Raw genomic sequence first — 20,482 nt, forward strand, 5'->3', positions numbered from 1 at the left:
CATATTATGAATGGATAGACTCACTAGTCCTAAAACGAACAATAAGTTGTCTTATCCTGCACTATATCATTCACTTAACCCCTAATCGTCTAGTGAAAATACATGCCAACACCCATAGGTGTACACCCGTGCTCACACACCCACCCAGGTGTGCCTGCCTCTGGGGTGAGATGGCTGATCCTCCACCATCTCCAATCCCTTTTGGGCAGAGTTAATTAACCTCTGATCCAAACCTTTCTCTCCCCCGCTTTCTCTCACCTCCACCGTAACCCAGGCCTCTCCCTTTGTTCAACCTCTCCCTTTCACCTGCCTTCACTGCTCCTTCACCTCATCCCTCTATCTTATTAAGGGCTATGTAATGCTTCTGATGCACACAGAATAATGGAACGATAAGGACCTTTTTAGACAATTAGAGAAAGCTATATGACGAGGGGTTCTACGCTTTAGATGATGATGACTGGAGAGGAAGATGCTGAGGCCTCAGATCTCCTTCCTAAGAGTGGGAGTTTAGGATGCTGAGGCCTCAGATCTCCTTCCTAAGAGTGGGAGTTTAGGATGCTGAGGCCTCAGATCTCCTTCCTAAGAGTGGGAGTTTAGGATGCTGAGGCCTCAGATCTCCTTCCTAAGAGTGGGAGTTTAGGATGCTGAGGCCTCAGATCTCCTTCCTAAGAGTGGGAGTTTAGGATGCTGAGGCCTCAGATCTCCTTCCTAAGAGTGGGAGTTTAGGATGCTGAGGCCTCAGATCTCCTTCCTAAGAGTGGGAGTTTAGGATGCTGAGGCCTCAGATCTCCTTCCTAAGAGTGGGAGTTTAGGATGCTGAGGCCTCAGATCTCCTTCCTAAGAGTGGGAGTTTAGGATGCTGAGGCCTGAGATCTCCTTCCTAAGAGTGGGAGTTTAGGATGCTGAGGCCTCAGATCTCCTTCCTAAGAGTGGGAGTTTAGGATGCTGAGGCCTCAGATCTCCTTCCTAAGAGTGGGAGTTTAGGATGCTGAGGCCTCAGATCTCCTTCCTAAGAGTGGGAGTTTAGGATGCTGAGGCCTCAGATCTCCTTCCTAAGAGTGGGAGTTTAGGATGCTGAGGCCTCAGATCTCCCTTCCTAAGAGTGGGAGTTTAGGATGCTGAGGCCTCAGATCTCCTTCCTAAGAGTGGGAGTTTAGGATGCTGAGGCCTCAGATCTCCTTCCTAAGAGTGGGAGTTTAGGATGCTGAGGCCTCAGATCTCCTTCCTAAGAGTGGGAGTTTAGGATGCTGAGGCCTCAGATCTCCTTCCTAAGAGTGGGAGTTTAGGATGCTGAGGCCTCAGATCTCCTTCCTAAGAGTGGGAGTTTAGGATGCTGAGGCCTCAGATCTCCTTCCTAAGAGTGGGAGTTTAGGATGCTGAGGCCTCAGATCTCCTTCCTAAGAGTGGGAGTTTAGGATGCTGAGGCCTCAGATCTCCTTCCTAAGAGTGGGAGTTTAGGATGCTGAGGCCTCAGATCTCCTTCCTAAGAGTGGGAGTTTAGGATGCTGAGGCCTCAGATCTCCTTCCTAAGAGTGGGAGTTTAGGATGCTGAGGCCTCAGATCTCCTTCCTAAGAGTGGGAGTTTAGGATGCTGAGGCCTCAGATCTCCTTCCTAAGAGTGGGAGTTTAGGATGCTGAGGCCTCAGATCTCCTTCCTAAGAGTGGGAGTTTAGGATGCTGAGGCCTCAGATCTCCTTCCTAAGTGTGGGAGTTTAGGATGCTGAGGCCTCAGATCTCCTTCCTAAGAGTGGGAGTTTAGGATGCTGAGGCCTCAGATCTCCTTCCTAAGAGTGGGAGTTTAGGATGCTGAGGCCTCAGATCTCCTTCCTAAGAGTGGGAGTTTAGGATGCTGAGGCCTCAGATCTCCTTCCTAAGAGTGGGAGTTTAGGATGCTGAGGCCTCAGATCTCCTTCCTAAGAGTGGGAGTTTAGGATGCTGAGGCCTCAGATCTCCTTCCTAAGAGTGGGAGTTTAGGATGCTGAGGCCTCAGATCTCCTTCCTAAGAGTGGGAGTTTAGGATGCTGAGGCCTCAGATCTCCTTCCTAAGAGTGGGAGTTTAGGATGCTGAGGCCTCAGATCTCCTTCCTAAGAGTGGGAGTTTAGGTTGGAAATGAGAAAAGGGAGAAAATACCTGTTCTGCACAAACTACTTTCCAAAATCAAGCTAACCCTCCTCCCCTTCCTCCTCCACTCGGTTTTCTACCCATCTCTCTTTCTCTACGGTGAATGGTTAATACAAGTAGGAGGTTCGTAGAGAAGTTGCCTCTAACCACTGACACTAGGGTCAAATATCTTTCAATCCCCCTAGCAGTTAAGTTTAGGTTTGGAGGTAAGAGCAAGGTAATCTGATCCAGGATCTGTGGGGTGACAGGGGAACTTGAACCTACTGCGTTGTGAGTGACAGGAGGGACGTGGTTCGGAGATGAGATGAGAAGATTAAGTAAGAGCAGAGTTTTACTCACGGAGGCCGAGGGGTAAAGTACCTTCTTTATGTCCTTGTTCTTCTTGACGGTCCACAGACCGTCGGACAGCTTGTCAAAGTACTTCCGTGCTTTGGGAGCCTGATCCAGCATGTGGTTGGGAGGGACCCCCAGCACCTCCACTATCTTATTCATCTGATCCACCTGGAGAGAGAGAAACAACAGGACAGGTCAGGGGAAAATTCGGCATCGACACCCAATGCTGTGTGTGTTCTCACAGCCTACCTCATTGGAGCCACTGAAGAGGGGTTCTCCCGTGTGCATCTCCACCAGGATGCAGCCCAGGGACCACATGTCAATGGCCAGGTCGTAGGGCATGCCCAGCAACACCTCCGGAGATCTGTAGAACCGACTCTGGATGTACTGGTAGATCTGTGGTGGAGGGGAGGATGGAGGGACAGAATGAGGTGATATAAGAAATAAAAAGAGGTGGAGAGGGAGAGAAGAAGGTAGGGAGAAGGGGAGAGAGGACAGAGGAGGGATGGACAGGTTGGGGTGAGGTAAAGAAAGAAAATATATTACCAAAGAAGAGAGCGAGATAGAAAGACGAGGGGAGAAAATGTGATGGGAAAAGACAGAGGTATTAGCTCCAGTATGTTGGTTACAGCAGAACAGAGCTGTGGCCCTTTAATAACATTTCTAATCTAAATTAGAGCACTCCCTGGTGGAGGGAGACAGGATGGTGGAAGTGGTGCAGTGACACCGTTCGTCCACACGGGGGCAGGCCAAGCTGAGTAGAAATATCTAAACTGGGTGCAGCAGAGCCGCTGGGATTCTATACTTGAGCACTGTAGTGAGGCCCATTTCCTCATCTTCCCAAGAGTCCTCAAAGACGTGCTGTGAATGCCAGTTCCTATTCAACTTGGCAACGGCCTCCCTCCATAGCTTCCCTCTCCATGTCTATTTACCCTCTAAAGAAAACTGAGCTCATTCTCTTTTGAAACGGAGAAACGGAATCATCTGTGGGCTATTCTCTCCCCCATCCATCCATCCATCCATCCATCCATCCATCCATCCATCCATCCATCCATCCATCCATCCATCCATCCATCCACCCCACCCTTCTCTTCTCCCTCTTCCTGAGATATCCAAAGGTTAATATACAATGAACGTTTATCTGGTTTAGAAAACGCTCTCTCATTCATTCTACCTCTACCATTTCCTCCCTTCCCCTGCGTCTCTATCTATCCCCTCCAACAGCTCCCTCCTCTCTCCCTGCCCCAATTTTCTTCTCTACCCAACCTCCCCCCCAGCATCTAGAGGGGATATAGCAATGCATTAAGGGCCTACTATATAAACCACAGTCGACAGCTGATGTATGCATTGGTTTAAGTCGATCTTAAATATAACACACAGGAGCATGCAGATACCCAGAACAATTCACAAAGGATCCATTGGGAGTGGTGAACTGCAATGCACTGATTTCAGGAGTGGACTGTGTATATTGATGTGCTTGGTAAGGCGTAGTCCTCCCTCCCCTTGCTTCTCCCTCTCTCCTAACCCAATGGTGTTCTCTCCTCAACACCCCTCCCCTGAGCCCACCCAGCACATGCATTGGGTTCATTAGGGTCTTCTATATCTCTGTGCTTGGTTAGTCAGCTAGTCTCCTCACCCTCTGGCCTAGTTGACAGGAGCTGCCGAAGTCCACGATCTTGATGGCGCTGCGCTTGGGGTTGCACAGCAGGATGTTCTCAGGCTTGAGGTCGCAGTGGATGATGCTGAGCTCGGGCGTGGCCAGGAACAGCAGCGCCGTGCACAGCTGCTGGGCAAACTTTCTGGTCAGGTTGAGAGACACGCCGCGGAAGTTGGTGTTGCGCAGGAGGTCGTACAGGTTGTAGGAGAGAAGCTCGAACACCAGGCACAGGTGGTTCCGGAACATGAAGTGCCTCTTCAGGTGGACTGGAGGGGGAGAGGAGGGAAGAGGAGGGAAGAGGAGGGAAGAGGAGGGAAGAGGAGGAGAGGAGGAGAGGAGGGAAGAGGGGGAGAGGAGGGAAGAGGAGGGAAGAGGAGGGAAGAGGGGGAGAGGAGGGAAGAGGAGGGAAGAGGAGGGAAGAGGGGGGAAGAGGGGAAGAGGAGGGAAGAGGAGGGAAGAGGAGGGAAGAGGGGGAGAGGAGGGAAGAGGAGGGAAGAGGAGGGAAGAGGGGGAGAGGAGGGAAGAGGAGGGAAGAGGGGGAGAGGAGGGGAAGAGGAGGGGAAGAGGAGGGAAGAGGGGGAGAGGAGGGGGAGAGGAGGGAAGAGGAGGGAAGAGGGGGAGAGGAGGGGGAGAGGGGGAAGAGGAGGGAAGAGGGGGAGAGGGGGGAAGAGGGGGAGAGGAGGGAAGAGGGGGAGAGGGGGGAAGAGGAGGGAAGAGGGGGGGAAGAGGAGGGAAGAGGAGGGAAGAGGGGGGAAGAGGAGGGAAGAGGGGGGAAGAGGAGGGAAGAGGAGGGAAGAGGGGGAGAGGGGGAAGAGGAGGGAAGAGGGGAAGAGGAGGGAAGAGGAGGGAAGAGGAGGGAAGAGGGGGACAGGAGGGAAGAGGGGGGAAGAGGAGGGAAGAGGAGGGAAGAGGGGGAAGAGGGGGAAGAGGAGGGGAGAGGGGGAGAGGGGGGAAGAGGGGAAGAGGGGGGAAGAGGAGGGAAGAGGAGGGAAGAGGGGGGAAGAGGAGGGAAGAGGGGGAAGAGGAGGGAAGAGGAGGGAAGAGGGGGAAGGAGGGAAGAGGGGTAGAGGAGGGAAGAGGAGGGAAGAGGGGGAAGAGGAGGGAAGAGGGGGGAAGAGGAGGGAAGAGGGGGAAGAGGAGGGAAGAGGGGGGGAAGAGTGGGGAAGAGGAGGGAAGAGGGGGGAAGAGGGGGAGAGGAGGGAAGAGGGGTAGAGGAGGGAAGAGGAGGGAAGAGGAGGGAGAGGGGGAAGAGGAGGGAAGAGGAGGGAAGAGGGGGGAAGAGGGGGAAGAGGGGGAAGAGGAGGGAAGAGGGGGAAGAGGAGGGAAGAGGGGGGAAGAGGGGGAGAGGAGGGAAGAGGGGTAGAGGAGGGAAGAGGAGGGAAGAGGGGGAAGAGGAGGGAAGAGGAGGGAAGAGGAGGGAAGAGGGGGAGAGGAGGGAAGAGGGGGAAGAGGGGGAGAGGAGGGAAGAGGGGGAAGAGGAGGGAAGAGGAGGAGGGGGAAGAGGGGGAGAGGAGGGAAGAGGGGGAAGAGGGGGAAGAGGAGGGAAGAGGAGGGAAGAGGAGGAAGAGGGGAAGAGGAGGGAAGAGGGGGAAGAGAGGGGAAGAGGAGGGAAGAGGAGGGAAGAGGGGGGTAGAGGGGAAGAGGAGGGAAGAGGGGAAGAGGAGGGAAGAGGGGAAGAGGAGGGAAGAGGGGAAGAGGAGGGAAGAGGGGGAGAGGAGGGAAGAGGAGGGAAGAGGGGGGAAGAGGAGGGAAGAGGAGGGAGGTTAGTAGGGGAAGCGGTATACTGCAGTAACCTAACTGAGTGCTCTGCTCTACATGGGTAGTGGTTGAGGTGACTTCCAGAGCGACAGTGTGCCCTTGGAGAGGAGCGCAAGGTGCTTTCACCACATGGAAAACAGCTCGGCCATATAAATGCCATCTATTATTATATTATTGTGTGTCAATCACCTCGCTCAGCGCTATAGGAGCTTAGTGAGGTAGAGGTGATTCTGTGACAGGTTTATCATTGCAAAGGCTACTGGATTGATATATATATATGTAGCATGATATTTATACATAGGGATATATGAGAAGTAGGGCATTGGTCTATATTTCAATTGAGATGTTAAATGTGGAGCAGATTGCATGTGACGTCAAAGAGGCACAGTATGAATTCATTTTAGTAGATGGTAAGTGGGGGCTTAAAGCAGAGAGTGTGTGTCCTCACCTATGTAGTACTTCATCTCGGTGTCGTGTTTGTTCATGAGCTCCAGCAGTCGCAGCTCTATCTGGGCCTGGTTCAGGAAGGCTTTCTTGTTCTTGATGATCTTGATGGCCACCCACTCCTGCTCGTGGTGGTCATATGCTTTCACCACCTGCGGGATGGAAAAGGTCACAGGTCAGACAGGCAGCCATGTTGTTTGTAGTATATGCAGGTGGTAGTGGCCAAGGCAAAGCTCCTTCACCAAACAAAATACAGTCATTATCCCTCTCCTCTTTCCTCTGACCTGTTTATTCTCCTCACGTCTGTAGACATACTTCATTCACCCCATGCAACTCTTCACCTTAAACTTTCTCCTCTCTTTTCTTCCATCCTCTTCTTTCTCCCTCCTCCTCCCTGACCTATCCTCTCCCTACCCCCTGACCTATCCTCCCCCTACCCCCTGACCTATCCTCCCCCTACCCTACCCCTACTCCCTGGCCAATCATCCCCCTGACCTATCCTCCCCCCTTACCCCTACTCCCTGACCTATCCTCCCCCCTACCCCCCTACCCCTGACCTATCCTCCCCCCTACCCCCTGACCTATCCTCCCCCTAACCCCTGACCTATCCTACCCCTACCCCCTGACCTATCCTCCCCCTAATCTATCCTCCCCCTACCCCCTGACCTATCCTTCCCCCTGACCTATCCTCCCCCTAATCTATCCTCCCCCTACTCCCTCCCCTATCCTACCCCTGACCTATCCACCCCCTACCCTATCCTTCCCCCTACCCCCTGACCTATCCTTCCCCCTACCCTATCCTCCCCCCTGACCTATCCACCCCCTACCCTATCCTTCCCCCTACCCCTGACCTATCCTCCCCCTGACCTATCCACCCCCTACCCTATCCTTCCCCCTACCCCCTGACCTATCCTTCCCCCTACCCTATCCTCCCCCCTGACCTATCCTCCCCTCCCTACCCTCTGACCTATCCTCCCCCTACCCTCTGACCTATCCTCCCCCTACCCTCTGACCTATCCTCCCCCTACCCTCTGACCTATCCTCCCCCTACCCTCTGACCTATCCTCCCCCCTACCCTCTGACCTATCCTCCCCCTACCCTCTGACCTATCCTCCCCCTACCCTATCTTCCCACTACCCCCTGACCTATCCGCCACCACCCCCTGACCTATCCTACCCCCTGATCTATCCTCACCCCTACCCCCTGACCTATCTTTCCCCCTGACCTATCCTCCCCCTACCTATCCCCCCTACCCCATCCACCCCCTGACCTATCCTCCCCCGGACCCGCTGACCTATCCTCCCCTGACCTATCCTCCCCTATACCCTCTCTCCACTGACCTATCCTCCCCTATACCCTCTCTCCACTGACCTGTCCTCCCCTATACCCTCTCTCCACTGACCTGTCCTCCCCTATACCCTCTCTCCACTGACCTGTCCTCCCCTATACCCTCTCTCCACTGACCTGTCCTCCCCTATACCCTCTCTCCACTGACCTGTCCTCCCCTATACCCTCTCTCCACTGACCTGTCCTCCCCTATACCTTCTCTCCCCCATGCCCACTGACCTGCCCGAAGGAGCCCTTGCCGATGAGCGAGTCAATCTCGTAGCGGTCCAGCCACTTCTCCCCGTTCTTGACGATGTAGTCGTAGTTGTCGTCATCGTAGCCATCGTTGTACACCTTCCTCTCCTTCTTAGTGCTCGAGTCCTCCGGGGGCACCTGCTGGGCACGCCGCTTCTTCTTCGTGTAGTACACCTGGACACGGAGGAGAGGAGATGGAGAGAGGAAGGGATGGGCGGGAAAAGAGAAAGAGGGGTAAGTCACTGATATTTCTCATTTTGCCACACTACTGTTTGGATAGATCTCGGAGGACCAAACCAATGATAAAACTGATATCCTTCACTTGTACATCAGTTTATGCTAATACAGTTACATATACCTAGGGTTGAAAAACTCTGGTAACTTTCCAACTGGGATTTCTGGAAAACCAGGGACATTTGGGAAAGCAACCAGAATCTAATGTTTATACCAGGGGTGTAAAACTAATTTTGCCCTGGAGGCCTCATTCGGTCTTCAACGAGGTCGGCACTGAAAATTAGTAATACTTCCTCGCCGTCAATATTTGCAAAAAAATGTCTGATGTTCCCTGACTTGGCTTTCATTTTGGTGCTAAGTGAGCTGGACAGTCAAGAAACTGTATGAATGTAAGTCCATTATCATTTCTACACAGTTTTGATTTTGTTTTAGTCATTTCAAAGTATATTGAAAAAAAATAATACAAATAAATAAAAAATACAAATAAAAACATTTATTTTACTCAAACCACCCGTGAGCCAGATTGGACCCTCGCGGGCCGGATCCCAGCAGATAAGCTGTGAGGTGATGTTTCCTGGAGATTATGACTCCTGTAGCAGCAGAGTCCTGTAGGACCTGATTGGCTGGCTGACACACACACACTCCACTCACCTCATTGATGTGCTTGTAAGTCTTGATCAGATCGACAGAGAGTTTTCTCAGCGGGGCGCTGGCGGGATCTCTAAAACTTGGGGGGATCCTCCTCTGCAGTATGGTCGCATCAGACAGCACCTGGAGGGGACAGGTGGTGAGGGGAGCCCCAAAACTGGCCAAGACATCCCTGCAGTATTCTAACTAGTGGTTATAAGAACTAAAGTAAGTAAAGGTCACTACACAATGTGAGTGGAAGGAGTAATTTCCAATGAAATAACTGGGCATGTTTGAGTTAACCTATGTATACAGGCAACACTGTTGCCTAGCCACAGAACAATCTATCAGTGATGGTGGTTGTAGTTGCTTGTCAATAGAGTACAGTACCAGTCAACATTTTTGAGCACCCACTCATTCAAGGGTTATTCTTTATTTGTACTATTTTCTACATTGTAGAATAATGGTGAAGACATCAGAACTATGAAATAACACATACGGAATCATGACACCAAAAAAAGTGTTCAACAAATCAAAATATATTTTATATTTGAGATTCTTCAAAGTAACCACCCTTTGCCCTGATGACAGCTTTGCACACTCTTGGCATTCTCTCAACCAGCTTCATGAGGTAGTCACATGGAATGCATTTTAATAAGGCACATCTGTTAATTGAAAGTTAATTTGTGGAATTTCTTTCCTTCTTTAATGTGTTTAAGCCAATCAGTTGTGTTGTGACAAGGTAGGGGTGGTATACTGAAGATAACCCTATTTGGGAAAAGACCAGGTCCATATCATGGCAAGAACAGCTCAAATATGCAAAGAGAAACAAGAGTCCATCATTACTTTAAGACATGAAGGTCAGTCAATGTGGAACATTTCAAGAACTTTGAAAGTTTCTCCAAGTGCAGTCGCAAAAACCATCAAGCGCTATGATGAAACTGTCTCCCATGAGGACCGCCACAGGAATGGAAGACCCAGAGTTACCTCTGCTGCAGAGGATCAGTTCATTGGAGTTAACTGCACCTCAGATTGCAGACCAAATAAATGCTACACAGAGTTCAAGTAACAGACACATCTCAACATCAACTGTTCAGAGGAGACTGCCTGAATCAGGCCTTCATGGTCGAATTGCTGTAAAGAAACCACTACTAAAGGACACCAATAAGAAGAATAACTTTGCTTGGGCCAAGAAACACGCGCAATAGACATTAGACCAGTGGACTGATGAGTCCAAATTTGAGATTTTTGGTTCCAACCGCCGTGTCTTTGTGAGACGCAGAGTAGATGAACGGATGACCTCTGCATGTGTGGTTCTGCCAGTGAAGCATGGAGGTGGTGGTGTGGGGGTGCTTTGCTGGTGACACTGTTGGTGATTTATTTAGAATTCAAGGCACACTTAACCAGCATGTCTACCACAGCATTCTGCAGCGATACGCCATCCCATCTGGTTTGCGCTTAGTGGGACTATCATTTGTTTTTCAACAGCACAATGACCCAAAACTCACCTCCTGGCTGCGTAAGGGTTATTTGACCAAGAAGGAGAGTGAAGGTGTTGCATCAGATGACCTGGCCTCCACAATCACCCGACCTCAACCCAATTGAGATGGGAGAGTGAAGGAAAAGAAGCCAACAAGTGCTCAGCATTCCCCATGAAGCTGGTTGAGAGAATGCCAAGTGTGGAAAGCTGTCATTGAAGCAAAGGGTGGCTACTTTGAAGAATCTCAAATATATTTTGATTTGTTTAACACTTTTTTGGTTACTACATGATTCCATATGTGTTATTTCATAGTTTTCATATCTTCACTATTATGCTACAATGTTGAAAATAGTCAAAATAAAGAAAAACCCTTGAATGAGTAGGTGTGTCCAAAATGTTGACTGGTACTATACGTGATGCTGACGTGTTTGAGGTTGTGGATGTATATTACAATCCAACAGGTAGGTAGCCTCTCATTATGTCCATTCAGTATGTGATGCTAATACCTACGTTCACGTGATGAGTTGTGGGTGTGTATAGCGTCAGTATAAAGGCGTGTATAGCGTCAGTATAAGGGTGTGTATAGCGTCAGTATAAGGGTGTGTATAGCGTCAGTATAAAGGCGTGTATAGCGTCAGTATAAAGGCGTGTATAGCGTCAGTATAAAGGCGTGTATAGCGTCCGTATAAGGGCGTGTATAGCGTCCGTATAAGGGTGTGTATAGCGTCAGTATAAAGGTGTGTATAGCGTCAGTATAAAGGCGTGTATAGCGTCAGTATAAAGGTGTGTATAGCGTCAGTATAAGGGTGTGTATAGCGTCAGTATAAAGGCGTGTATAGCGTCAGTATAAAGGCGTGTATAGCGTCAGTATAAAGGTGTGTATAGCGTCAGTATAAGGGTGTGTATAGCGTCAGTATAAAGGTGTGTATAGCGTCAGTATAAAGGCGTGTATAGCGTCAGTATAAGGGTGTGTATAGCGTCAGTATAAGGGTGTGTATAGCGTCAGTATAAGGGTGTGTATAGCGTCAGTATAAGGGTGTGTATAGCGTCAGTATAAGGGTGTGTATAGCGTCAGTATAAGGGTGTGTATAGCGTCAGTATAAAGGTGTGTATAGCGTCAGTATAAAGGTGTGTATAGCGTCAGTATAAAGGTGTGTATAGCGTCAGTATAAGGGCGTGTATAGCGTCAGTATAAAGGCGTGTATAGCGTCAGTATAAAGGGTGTGTATAGCGTCAGTATAAGGGTGTGTATAGCGTCAGTATAAGGGCGTGTATAGCGTCAGTATAAGGGTGTGTATAGCGTCAGTATAAAGGTGTGTATAGCGTCAGTATAAAGGCGTGTATAGCGTCAGTATAAGGGTGTGTGTGAATAGCGCCAGGTTGTGTGTGTGTATAGGGCCAGGTTGTGTGTGTGTGTGTGTGTGTGTGTGTGTGTAAAGCATCAGGGTGTGTGGTGTGTGTATAGCATCAGGTTGTGTGTGTGTGTATAGCATCAGGGTGTGTGTGTGTGTGTGTGTGTGTGTGTGTGTGTATAGCATCAGGATGTGTATAGCATCAGGGTGTGTGGTGTGTGTGTGTGTGTGTGTGTGTGTGTGTGTGTGTGTGTGTGTGTGTGTGTATATATAGCGTCAGTATAAGGTCAGTTCCTAAACAGAGTATTATTCGAAACAGAGCATTAGAGCAGTGTCCTGTGAGGGCGTTAGTCGCTGGGTACCTGCTGCTGTTCAGCCATGGAGTGGATGTTGCTGAAGGAGGGGTGGCTGTGCTGGCTCGACATGGTTGGCTCAGCGGGGGAGAAGCCCAAGGCGGCAGGCTGGCAGAGGGTAGAGGAGGGGGGCTTGCATCCTGAGCTGCTTCCACCTTTACAGGATAGACGGAGAGATGGAGGGAAGGGGGAGAAAGGACAAGAGAGGGGGAGAGGTTTTTAGAAAAAATATATCGACATGAAGCTTCCTAACTCATCATACATACACTGGCACTGCCGTGGGTGTGGGCACGAGCACTGCACTGCAGAGAAGCACACATGTGCTCTCTCACACACCCTTCTTGGCTGTTCTTTGAAGTCACACACATACACCCAATCAAGGATGTAGAGCAAGAGGGTGGGATGGCTACTTAGTAGGGTACCACTCCACAGGGCCATTTAGCTCCCTGCCAGAAAGACCACACAAATAATGGTGGAGTGAAATATCTCTATGCAAGAGGGTGTCCTGTTTCAGCAGAATCAGCATTAGCGCAGGTCAACCTGAAAGCCGGTGTGTCTGTGTGTATGTGTGTGTGTGTGTGTGTGTGTGACATAGAGAAAGATATAAGAGACCTTTGTGGAGGTCAGTAGTCCACATTGTCACACCTCAAAACCAGGAGGACATTTCCAAGCAGAACTCTTTCACTGCAACTCCTGCGTTTATAAAAGAGAAAGGAGAGGTGGCTTCTCACAAGATATAGAAGATGGAACTTAACCAAACCATTTTTGTTGCTGAATGTTGTGAGCATTAAAATCTTCTGATTCTGTCAAGGGAGCTAGCAAAGATGGACAACGTGGGTCAGCGCTTCAATGGGACAAACCACTGTGTGACAAGACTGTTGCATCATCCTACAAAAAAATGACGAGTCACTGTTTAGTGTGCTGCTTTGCTTTGTCATTAAGTTCCACCAGACTTGTTTTTCTGTCAGAATCCCAGGTTCAACTTGACTGAGATTCTCTGCAGCCTTGAGACTTTGCTTTGCCTGCAGTTTGACTGCAGTCGAGCTAAAATCATGGCTGGAACACAGCAGGCTTGGTAAGAGCAGTCCAGTGTGGTGTTGACAGTGCTGCATGCTCAAGCCTGATTTCTACCAAAGCCAAGACACAGCAGTTTGGACCGCTGGCTCCTGGGTAAACCTTGGCCTCTGCAGAATTCTGAACTCACTCACTTAGCTAGAGGGGGGCTGGTCGCTTGTACAAAAACAAAAAACATCCGCCAGTGGCTCAGAAAACCAGCCTGGAAACTCATTGCACTGGCATTAAACATATAAGGAGTCAGACCACACTTTGACCTAGCTGTGGATGGTAGAAGGTTTACGACAAGATGTTCATCCTGGTTGTTCGAAGTTAAAGTTTGAATCAAATTTAAGTTTAGACCAGAGTTTCTGTTAGCCTGTAATAGACGGCTTTTAGCTAATAAAAAAGAAAGAAAGAAAAGCCGGTGAATAAAATTGGCGCCGCCCAAAACATTGCAAACTAATGCTGTTTAGCCTATTCATGCTTATCGGTATATTAGGTTAATTTGCATAATTTAGTGGAATTAAATTGGCGCATATACAGTACATTCGTTATGTATCATAATTATCACACACGTACAGCATACAGATACAGAGCGGAAAATCTGTCAGACAGCGCGAGAACTGCTGCTACAGCGTCCGAAACAGAAAATGCATAGGAAACGAAAAGCGGGCTTCATCAGCATGTCACACACCATTTTGCAATGAGCTAGAGGCAGTACGCATTTTGAAAACATATACTTAATTGTTTGAAACATGAACGTTTTACTACCTATGAGGCATGTCTTACCTTGCCTCAAAGTAGCCTAGCCAAAATTAGACCATATTCGAGGGAATTATTTTAAATCAACTTTTCTTTCATTGTCCAGTAGCCAAAGGCACAATACTAGTCATATTAGCAACCTGTGCTAGTTGTTGCATATTAGATTTCCCTCTTTCTTAAATTTCAAACAGATTTATCCATCTGTCACATGAAACCACTTGTATGTGCTTTACGCTTTTGCTAATGGTCTTTCCTGCAAATTACATTATGGAATGAACATTCGCGCGTAGCCTACTACCACGTGTGCATTGCTGCGCTTATAATGTGAAATAACATTTTACCAACATTTTAAGCTAAATGTTCTGATCTGTTGCATCAGACACATTTTCATGTAGCCTAGGTCTACTGGTTGTATGAATTTGGGATATATCGTTCCACAACTGTCCCAGAGTCTGTTTGGAATAGGCTATTTCTTTCTTGACAAGCTGACCAATAGAACATGTAAACTTTTCCACTATGGGGGATAGTAGATTGACAGGCTAGTGATGTTGCTGTTCGTGACTCTTCTTGTTGGCTGAGGAAAAGTAAACGTGCAGTTATTCTAACATCTTCAAAGTACACGTCAGAATTCAGTAAGAAGGACCGCACTTCGTTGCATCCTCGACTTGCATGTTCTGTTAATATGAATTACCAACATTTAAAATCTGATTTCTGTCATTCTGAGCACTGTGGGTGGACTCCCTGATCAGGTTATGCATCCAATGCATATGGGTCCAGTAAATCTCTCAAATGTCCGGTAAATTAAAAATGTTGCCGGTCAAATGTCAAGACAGGGAAATGATGTCCCTTAACTTATACAGTCTGTCCGTCCCCAACTCTGTTCTTCCCTCCAGATGTGAGGAAACCTAAACAGAGGACATGGGGCTCCAATGACCTTACACTACCAACAGCATATCCTGTTCAACGGTTTGGTTCCTTTTAGTGCAAACCCTTTCAACACATCTTACGGTGCAATGTCCTAAGTTGCTGATGAAAACCTTGACCACTGTGCTAGTGACCTGCAAAACCAACAGATTAATTGTACGTCTCCAGTAAAATGCAGAAAAAAATAATATGAAAAGGGGTTAATGAAATTGATGAGATATTTCACAGCCAATGCTTTTATCACTGGCTTTTAAAGTGAGGAGTAACGGGGGTGAAATTTATGAACGACACATTCCAACTTGAAATAGCCCGCCGGTCAATGGCCATAGTTTAAACAAAGTGCAAAACAGCACGTCTGAGTACCATCAATCCTGAGGGGTGACTGCACGCATTCCCTCCTATGATAGGATGAGTCCCAACACTGGCATCAGGAGTGGGCTGAGAGGGAAGGAGGAAACATCACATACGTGACTCATCTCAAACTGCTTTCTGTCTCGGCACAGATACACAGAGAAACACAGACACACATATTTAGAATGTCTTATTGATGTTGCATTGTCGAGAAGGAACCTGCAAGTAAGCACTTCGTTGAACAGTGTATGCCATGTGTATCCTGTACATACCACTAATACAACTAGAAACACACACACACGTATGTTCATATGTACACTAATAATTCAATATTAAACTAATTATGGCAGTAGGCAGACCTTTTTCATTATTAAGACGTGAACACCGACATTCCAGCGGTGTGCTAGCACCAGCAGGGCGAGCCTCCCTCTGTAGCCCGACTGAAGTGTGTTTGGAACAACAATATATGTGTTTTAGAAGTCGTTTTCACATACAAACTTTGTCCGAATTCAGAATGAAATACGCTCGCTGTGGTAGAACATTTATTTTCAGGTAGCCTGATCTCAGATGTGTCCATGTAAACAGGATTATTAGGGAAATCCTTCTTCTTGCAAAGCATGTAAATGTTTTAATCAAACTATTATATTAATCTGACTATCCACAATAAATTGCATTATTGTGTGCATGTTACCACACTCACACAGACCTGTATCCAGAGCTTACAGAGTTACAGTTAATCAGCCTTTCAGATCAATAGGACAACGTTCTACAGCAAAGACTGTTTAATAAATCTCCAACAGCATTGGCCATGCATTGTTAGAGGTTAACAATACAACCTAGCTTTAAAATGGTCAACTAAAACGGTCAACAGCTGCACCTGCAATGTTGTGGTTTTATGCTACAGTAATGACTGTAGATGCACTGGAATCAGAAATGCAAAGCAGTAGAAAACCGGTCTGCAAAAAACAGAAGAGAAATTTCATAACGCACGGAAACTGCTGTTGTTATGAGAGGCCTTGTTCTGCCCTGGCCTCAGTTGGGAGGGATATGACGATAGTTATGAGGGCTATCTGCCGAGCACTGAGAAATGTCACACTGTGCCTTTAAATGCTGAAGTGAACACATTGCGAACTTCCTGAGTGTGACACCCCCTTCCTCTCTAGCTGCTCATTGGCTGCTAGTATCCAAGGGCTGGGCGGCGAGGTCTCTATAAATAAACCTGGTAGCTTGTGCTGTATCAGCAACCCTTCCCACAATGCCGCTCTCGCCCTCCCTCTTCCTCCTCTATTTCGCTCTGCATGTTACCTCTCTCTCCCAGTCGCTCTCTCTCTCTCCCAGTCTCTCTCCCTCTCTCTCTCTCTCCCCAGTCCCTCTCTCTCTCTCCCAGTCCCTCTCTCTCTCTCCCAGTCCCTCTCCCTCTCTCCCAGTCTCTCTCTCTCTCTCCCCAGTCCCTCTCTCTCTCTCCCAGTCTCTCTCTCTCTCTCCCTCTCTCCCCAGTCTCTCTCTCTCTCTCCCCAGTCTCTCTCTCTCTCTCCCCAGTCTCTCTCTCTCTCTCCTTTCCCCCAGTCTCTCTCTCTCTCTCAGTCTCTCTCTCTCCCCCAGTCTCTCTCTCTCTCTCCCCAGTCTCTCTCTCTCTCTCCCCCCAGTCTCTCTCTCTCTCTCCCCCCAGTCTCTCTCTCTCTCTCTCCCCCAGTCTCTCTCTCTCTCACCCAACCGGCCAAAGCACTCACACAAATGTCTCTAATGGGGCTGGATATTAATAAAATATAGTAGGTAAGGGCACACAGCCATCTATAGACAGACACACAGGCGTACTGCACAGGGTAGAATTCATCCTCACTTATGCAAGTGTCAAATCGGACCGGGTTAAATATATACATACTGAAGTAATCATTTACACCAATTAACCGTGCATGGACCATGAGGTATCCCACCACACCCCTCTACAGCTGACCAAATACAGCTGCCAATCAGGGTGTCACCATAGCAACAGACTAGCCCACTCCTTGTCTCCAAGGAACAGGAATGAAATGGGGTGGGGGGTGTAAGGCCAACAGCTGAACCCACCGTCCCTTCCCCCTCCCTGGCCCTGTCGACCCCTCTCATACCCTGTTAGGGTAACGGGAGCAGTGGTGCCACCAAGCCAAAGTTGGACACTGGGCAAAAGGCGCGGGGGGGGGGCTAGGGAATGATGGAAGGAAGGGATAGAGTGGAGGTAAAGAGGCAGGTCTGTATGCTCCCATTCAGGCAACAACACTGTGGATGCCTGGCTGGTACACTGACACACTAACAACACGCATTAACACACTCCCCGCCACAACACAGGCAAGGAGGACCACCGTCATCTCTCCACTATCCGGTCAGGATCTCCAAGCTCTCATACAGGCACACCTGACAGAGCCTGGTAACAGGCAGGTAATGCAGTACCGTTAGAGCTCCCTCTGTGAATGGTAAAATCACCTTGAACTTTGAAGACAGCAACTCAATGCTGCCAACAAGTTACTGTGTTTAGAACAACAGTAAATAGAACACTTTCCCTTCTGTCACGCTGACGACAGCCAGACTACTTTCCTGACTGATCCTGTCCATTGTCAGTGGTCACAAGAGAAGGCACCACTGTCTATAGAAAGTTCCAAAAGCTAAATCTTCTTCTAGAACTGTCTCTGAGCTGACCTCGTGCAGGGTGCAGACCCGGCGAGGGAGTGTGGCAGGGGAAGCTAAGCCCATGCCCTCGTGGTGCCGACTGCGTCTGGGCCAGGTCAGGTCACTAAGGACACTCATTCTCCTCTCTCCCTCCATCTCTCCCGGCGTGGCCGGCTCACTGGCACTGAGGGACAGGCACAGCTGAGACACAGATACTGCGCACTCTGACACTGCGCTTTTCAGGCCCAGACTGTGAAAGAGTGTGAAAGGGGGGAGGGGGTGAGAGCAAGACTGGCTGCTTGTACATCATGAATATGACATTCCATCTGTCAAGTTCTATGTCATAATGTACCTGTGTGTCCCTCCACATGACATGTCTAGTTGTCCAGAATCTCAGTATGTCCCTCAGTGTAAAGGCTCTGGACCCTCACTGTACTGACTCTGACCATTAGCTACTTCTCAAAGGTCAAATGTCACACTCTTGCTTCCACATGCCGGGCAACAATCCAATCAGGACACAGCGGTAATGTCCACTTCCAGCCTGCACTGCCCGACATGATTGGTGCATCAGATCATTGTCATGACTGGCTTGTACATCTGGTCATTGTCAATCACTTGACTGAAAATACAACCACTTTGCCTTCGGATACAATCCAACAGGATGAAGACAGGGAAGTACCTAACATCATATGTCCGATCACAGTAGTTTGATAAAGGAGGAAGTTCTGGGCATTCACTGGAAGTGTGAGCCATCCTATGGAGTGAACTGACTGACGATTAGGTCTTATAAACTGAGTCCAGGTCAGGAAAAACTCCTTGTCCTCCTGGTGACAATCTCCCCCTGCCAATGCCCAGACACCAGCTAAACCTCCTCATATCACTGGCCTGCCCACAGTGCTGGCCGGCAGGCAGCAACAGAGTGCTTTATTTATTTGAGAGCAGCTCAAATAATTCTCCTCTACCCCAACACCCCCACTATGCCCCCAATGAACTTTAGACAGCCCCCCAAAGCTGAGTCAGACTGAAAGCAATAAATAACACCCATCTGGGTCGACCTCTCATCAAACAGTGACACCGGTAAATTGAGCGCTCACACAGTGCATACAAATATAACTAAATCCTCTCCCAAATGCAATGGGAGAAGAGGGCCGACGACAGCCCTGGTACAGGACGATTTGTGGCCGTGGTACTTTCTGGGCTCTGGCTCGACAACATCTACTACAGAGAGAGCTAGTACGGATGAGGATGTGCTTAGTACCCAGCGTTTGATGTACTTTTTTATTATGTTTCTCTTCCTGTTGGCCAATCCAAATGCCCATCTTGTCAGTAACGACTGAAGCTAATCTGCTGCCTGAAACCCCTGATGGCACATAGGGTGGCACAACAGAAGGTATCAAACACACACAACGTCATGCAAGCTTTCCCATGCCTCTTGGGTCAGGTGGCCATGTTTGTTATTGTTTCCAAAAACTTAGCAACCTACAGCCGCTCACCTACACCACTCCCCCTTTCCCAATAAGTGTCAACTGTGACCCAAAGGACCTTAGGTTCTCATCCCCCTTTGAGAAGGGCCTGTTCACATCTTAGGACGGCTGCAGGTTCTCCTCAGCTGTGGACTAACTCATTAGACTGACCAGCTCTAATCGATCTCAGAGTGACCAAGCTCCTTTGGTGGGCAGCAGCCTGGGCATGTGAGCTCCTGTAGAGGCAGCAGCTATCTATCTAGTCCTGCCTGCCAACAGGAGAGGTCAGTCTGATTCTTCAGGTGGAGGAAGCAGAGGGGGAAGAGTCACAACTCACCACTGAGGTGTGAACTTACATACAGCCTCGCAAACTGCCCATTTTACTTATGAAAGAACAAGAGAAAGACAGAGAGAGAAGGAGAGATCAGAGAGAGAGCGAGAGAAGCACGGGAGAGTTTGCTTGCTAAATGTTTTATGTGCTTTCCGTGATGGAAGTGGCTGTGTCAGCGTGGATACTGTGAGTTATGCGCAGCAGGGGGGGGGCCGGGGGGGGGTTTGTTTGTCTGCCAGAAGATGTCGGACGGCTAGACCACCGCTTGGTCACGCAGATACAGGCTACAAGCACACTGAGCTCTACTTCTACTGCACAAGAAATGTTTTCCTTTCAAACTTGCGTCATCGAAGGAGGTGTTGGGGAGGGGATGTTGAGAGGAGGTCGAAGGGGTGGTAAACTAACACAATGTATAACTTAAAATTAAACCAAATTGTTTGCACTCATGACTATTGCTTTCAATTACATTTTCAGCCAACTTACAAGCAAATACTTTCTGAATTTATTGTACCAAATCAATCTGCAAGGTTGCTAGCCAACTAGCCTGCTAATGTTAGCCCTACTAGTTTGCTAAGGTTAGCCCTACCAGGCTGCTAACGTTACCTTAGCACTACAAGTCAGCCAGTTGCTATTAACAACTAGCTTATAGCTACATTAAAGTAAACCAAAGTTTTAGAAATACATAACGCCATCTAACCAGTTATCAAAGAATGTTAGCTATATGCAGTTATCTTAGCCAGCAAGCTAACTAGACAGCTAATGTTAGAGAACATGCCCGAAAAGTTGACAAAACGAAAAGGAGAACTGACAAGCCAACTGCACGAAGGCACTAGAGCCTGCCGTGTCCATGGCCATACGTGCCCCATCTACTTCTTGTTCACATCACACTTCCTGTGATTGGTGGATTGTAGGTCACCACCGCCAACACATGGTCTGGAATTGAATTACATGCTAGCATGGCTAGTGGCTAATGTTAGCCAGCTTAAGATTGCTACTGAGCAAGCATACAAA

At 48.7% G+C, this 20,482-nt stretch overlaps 1 protein-coding gene across 5 annotated transcripts in view; it reads right to left on the reverse strand.

Moving 5' to 3' along the window:
- Window positions 1–20,482, reverse strand: part of LOC106605641 (dual specificity tyrosine-phosphorylation-regulated kinase 1B) — a 68,193-nt gene that overhangs the window by 4,667 nt on the left and 43,044 nt on the right. For 3 of the 5 annotated variants that reach the window (XM_014201511.2, XM_014201506.2, XM_014201507.2), the window contains exons 2-8: window positions 11,951–12,096; window positions 8,781–8,900; window positions 7,881–8,069; window positions 6,319–6,466; window positions 4,092–4,378; window positions 2,705–2,851; window positions 2,462–2,623 (exon numbers count right to left, since the gene is read on the reverse strand). In XM_014201511.2, the coding sequence (XP_014056986.1) occupies window positions 2,462–2,623; window positions 2,705–2,851; window positions 4,092–4,378; window positions 6,319–6,466; window positions 7,881–8,069; window positions 8,781–8,900; window positions 11,951–12,013 (1,116 nt within the window). In that variant the 5' untranslated portion in view covers window positions 12,014–12,096. The remainder of the gene's footprint in view (window positions 1–2,461; window positions 2,624–2,704; window positions 2,852–4,091; window positions 4,379–6,318; window positions 6,467–7,880; window positions 8,070–8,780; window positions 8,901–11,950; window positions 12,097–20,482) is intronic. The other 2 variants (XM_014201508.2, XM_014201510.2) reach the window with 1 other exon arrangement.

This window comes from Salmo salar, chromosome ssa05, assembly GCF_905237065.1.
Source record: "Salmo salar chromosome ssa05, Ssal_v3.1, whole genome shotgun sequence".
NCBI lineage: Eukaryota > Metazoa > Chordata > Actinopteri > Salmoniformes > Salmonidae > Salmo > Salmo salar.